General features: G+C 45.4%; 1 protein-coding gene across 1 annotated transcript; it reads right to left on the bottom strand.

Annotated features, from left to right (window-relative positions):
- Positions 1 to 3,440: 3,440 nt before the first annotated feature.
- LOC136499116 (protein SOB FIVE-LIKE 4-like) lies at positions 3,441 to 4,170 on the bottom strand. The gene has a single exon (XM_066494814.1). The coding sequence runs from the start codon at positions 4,168 to 4,170 to the stop codon at positions 3,622 to 3,624; it is 549 nt and encodes a 182-aa protein (XP_066350911.1). The 3' UTR covers positions 3,441 to 3,621.
- Between the last annotated feature and the right edge of the window lie 489 nt (positions 4,171 to 4,659).

Genomic DNA, 4,659 nt, shown 5'->3' on the forward strand with positions numbered 1-4,659 from the left:
GTACATCAATAGCGGATTTTCAAGTACTTCTATTCAAACATATCTAAAAACCAAAACGACCTGTAAATTACTCCCTCCATCCCAAAATATAAGTCATTCCAAGAATCTTGGAGAGTCAAAGCTTCTCAAGTTTGACCAAAATTATAAAAAAATTACAAAGATTTATGACATCAAATAGGTATACTATAAAAATATAATTAACAAAGAATCTATTGGTACTTAGTTAGTATCATAAATGTTATTATCTTATTATATAAACTTGGTCAAACTTAAGATGCTTTGACTCTTCAAAATTCTTGGAATGACTTACAATTTGGGATGGAGGTCAGTAAAACGGAAGTACATTAGAAAACCATCGTATCTTTGAACCACTATCATTTCAAATCAAAATATCTATAAGCCTGGGATCTGGGGTGGGAGATGTACTCCGAGTCTCCGACTCATATAGACTGTAGTTAAATTTGGGACCTCGGATTTCACATAAAAGTACGAGGTGATTTTGCAGGTGTCCTTGGTCGTTTCCGACTCGACTCCTCCACCTGACCAGCCGCCATTCAGCCCTGCCGCGGCGGCGCTCCTCTCGCCGCCGCCGCCCTTGCCCCTTCGGCCCCTCCCTTCGATGGTTCGCACGTGCTTCTCGTTGGCTCCGCACCGTCAGGGTCATCCCTCATCGGCTCATCCGCTCCACCGACTGCTCGGGTAATGAATAGCGGGTGATTTCTTTGTTTGGAATTTGGGAAGCAATCGACTAAGATCTCGAAATCCTCTCCACCTTTCTGTTTTTTTAAAGGGAGATCTACGTACTAATTAGTCCACGGGAACAATTCGGTTACTTAGTAATTATATAATCTACGCAGTGTACTGCAACTGAATCTGTAATTTTGTGTTTTCAAGCTAGTTCCTGTATGTTAATGATTTTGCATCTGAGATTCAGTGGATGCAAATGTCACCATTTTTATAGATGGAGAAGAACTCGGCATTGGTTAAGTTTTTTGTCCTGCTTTGCTTTAATTGAACATGCTGTCCATAATAGAAAATTTTCTCTAATTTAATTCATTAATTAAACGGCAGGTCATGCCCTTTTATACGTTAAGAAAAAGTTACAGAAAAAACAGTTCTGAAACAACTGTGGTTCACCTTGATGTTCTGACTTGGACAGGTTTATACACTCAAAGTCAAATATTATGATGTTCTGATGAATTGCAGGCTTATGACTCATGAGCTTCTTCATTTCTAAATGACGCTGACTGACAAGGGATGTGCTTTGTTGCCTCCTTTTACGACTTCCTGTGCATCTTGCAGAGTTTGTGTTCAGGTGGTCCCTGTTCATGTTCAGTAGGAGTAACTTCAGATCAAGATTCTGAACATTTCCTTTTACTTTCTGTCCAAAAAATGCTCTTTTTGTATCCCGTTCGGCTGAGCTGGATTAAAGCCGGCTGGCTGTTTTTGACTGATTTGTTGTGAGAGAAAAACAATGTTCTGGCTGGAAGATGAACAAGGTTTTGTGAGGAGGAAGCAGCCGGCTCCAGCCAGCCGAACGGGCAGAATGGCAGCATGGTCAGACAGTAGAACTGTATAGGACATAAGATTATATATACTCCTACTCTGCAATTGTATAGAACAGTAATTGTATATGAGCATTGCAGTTCTGATGGATCTTTGTTTTCCTTTTCCATCTCTGAAAAATTGCTTGTTTTGTTTTTCTTTTCAGTTGGCCACTTGTAGTGTCGAGTGAGTGTGACTACCAATTCCCATTTTTATCCTGTTCCTGAACCTGAAGAGAGGCGGCCAAGCTCTTGCTGGCATGCTTCTTGTTGAATGTTTCTGTTCCAGGGATGAGGATGGCACCTTGCTGTTCAGAGTTCAGACTCCAGAGGCGTATCTTTGCCTGCATTATTCTTCCCACCGAGAACGACTACCTGAACAGTGCCAAAGTCGCCTTTCGACACTTGCTGCTCTGGATTGAAAAGAATCATACATGGGAATAGCAGGTGATAGCTGGACTCCCTTGTGCATCTTCTTATGTTGTCTGCATGCTTTATTGGGCCGTGCAGACTCGCATCATAATCAAGTTCGTTCATGGAGAATTATTGGTGTGCGAGGCTTAATTGCAGCATGTTGCTGCCACCACACATTAGGAGACGCAACCATACCTTGTTTAATTCTTGTATAAAGTCTAGCAGCTCATTGCCACCATTATGCAAGGAGATTGGTGCAAAAAAGAGGTGCATTAGCTGTACTCGTGTTGTTCTTTTCATATATTCTTCTAGAACATGAGGCATGCATATTTTTATATGCTTTTTTGTTGATTTGGTGTGGCAGAAAAAAAAATACATACACAGGGATAGGGGGGATGTTTTGTTTTAGAGACATGCTAATTAAACCAGCTTACATCATTGTAGGTTTGGTTATGGCCATTAATTAGCTTGGCCTACGTGATAGGCAAATCATTGTGTCCACCCTGTCCACAGCATGTGCAGCAATTGCTATGTTGATGCTGCATGAGTGGGTGTGGTTAGACAAATATTCCTGCATTCTGGAGTTTAGGCCACATAACACGTTCCTCTGCCGCGTTGTCATATAGGATAGGGTAGGATACTAGTACTCACCACATGCATGATAGATGGGCATGCAGGGGCAGCCATGCCATGCATTGCCAACAAATGATCAGTTGAGTTGAGGCTACAATGCCACACCAAGGTCACCTGCTCTCAGCATCGATCTGCTCGAGGAATGTGAGTTGGCAGGCTGTTGGCTCGGCAAGCTTGCAGCAGCTAGCATAGCAACGTTTGCCTGTGATCGATACATGTTCCTGCTCCTTTATGTTTAGATCAACTTAGGTAGTGATGATTGCTGGATATTATTCTTTACTGAGATGTTATATATGGTTGGAGATTTTGCTAGGCAGATAACATGTGAGCATGTGCACTCTTTTTCTTAACAATAGATATTATTGTATTGCGACAACAGAATATGCAATGCACACACATTCCTCTGACGTTCAAGATACGAGAACGAGTACTAGGGAAGCAGTTTTTTTTTCTTCTTCTTCTTGTGTTTGTTGTCATACGCCCCATACTCCCCTGCGTCCCTAAATAAATAAATCAACTTGTGGCTAAGAAGTTGATTTATTTCGGGACAGAGGGATTACACGATAACTTGAGGTGAGGGAACCCTCAAATATATCCATCTGGTCAGTATATAGGTTATGAGTTAAAGCAGCGTTCATTAATATCTACATACACAGAAGGAGATTGCAAGCAACATTAAAAGCACAGGGCACTGAAGAACAACAATGACAAGAAGTTACAGACTTACAGTAGATTTTTTTTTACATGGCAACGGCTAACGAACGAACCTACTACTGGGTGGTCAACGAGGAGGAGGAGATGGCCATATGGAGAAGGCAAAAACAAGGGCCAAAAAATAGCCTTCCCATTGGTTGATCTATCTCCTCAGAATGAATGCATGCTTGCTTGATGCTTCTTCTTCATCTTCTAACAGCAAGCAAGGTTTCGAGCTCGACGAGCAATGGCGAAAAGGAGGATTCATGCTACTGGTACAGTGAATGAAACGAAGCTAATAGTAATAGTACATTTCTATCAGTCGTCGATGTTTGTTTTACCAGAGGAAGAAGCTTCTCCTTGAAGAGCCGCCGCCTCTCTTGCTGTGGCCTCGCCTTGACGAGTTGCCGTCTCCTCCTCCTTTGTCCACCTTGCCATTGCCAGCAGCAGCTTTCTTGCGGGAGCTGGCGCCGAACTTTGTGCGTGCGCCGCCACCTTCCTCCTGCTCTTCATTGCCATGATGTGCTCCATCATCATCGTTGTAGTCTTCATCTTGTTTGCCGTGTTGGTGTTCCGGCAGGGACGACGGCGACGGTGACTTCACTTTAGCTGGGCCGGTGGAGGCATCGGACGCGAGGGAGTCGTCGTCGTCGGCATCGGCGTAATCTCGGTAGCCCTGCTTCTTGCCGCGGCTGATCATGTAGCCGTAGCCGTCGTCGACGCTGCTCCCTTGGCTGCCGCTGCTCTTGCCGCTGCCACCAGCGTCGTCGTCGTGGCCATGCATATGCATGGGCGAGGCAAGGTACATTGTCCAGCCGGACTCGCAGCTGTTGCAGCCCTCGCCGGCGCCGTCGTCCTCCCCGGTGATGTGGGAGGAGGACTCCATGGCGGCGGGATGGAGTGCGAAGATGGCCGCCGGTCGATGCAAGAGGCCGAGAGAGAGAGCCAAAGCAGGATGGGGAAAAGCTAGAGCAGAGAGCCAGTGGGAATGTGGTGGGAATGAGCAGCTAGCGTGAAGCCTGAAGAAACAGAGAGAGAAGCTCGGAAGAGAATGGCTGAGCTTGGGGCTAGGGAGGGAGATGAGAGAGGATGGATGAATATGAAGACGAATATACTAGTGTCTGTGTGTGTCCGGTAGAGTTGTAGGAGAGGCTATATTTTATTTTTATGCTTGCTCTGGGCGCCCCATCAATGCAAGGCTGAAGAAGCCATTGCTGCTTCCCTGGCCTGCTGCGGTGCTTCCTGGAGTTGGACACCCACGACCACGAGCTGAAGGAGGGAACATTGAAGCCTCTGGCACCCGGCCACCATCTTCGTCTTCGTCTTGGTATTGGCCTTGGTCCTGGCCTGGCCTTCTTCACAGGAGGAGAGGAGA

Source organism: Miscanthus floridulus, chromosome 13 (assembly GCF_019320115.1).
Source record: "Miscanthus floridulus cultivar M001 chromosome 13, ASM1932011v1, whole genome shotgun sequence".
NCBI classification, from domain to species: Eukaryota; Viridiplantae; Streptophyta; class Magnoliopsida; order Poales; family Poaceae; genus Miscanthus; species Miscanthus floridulus.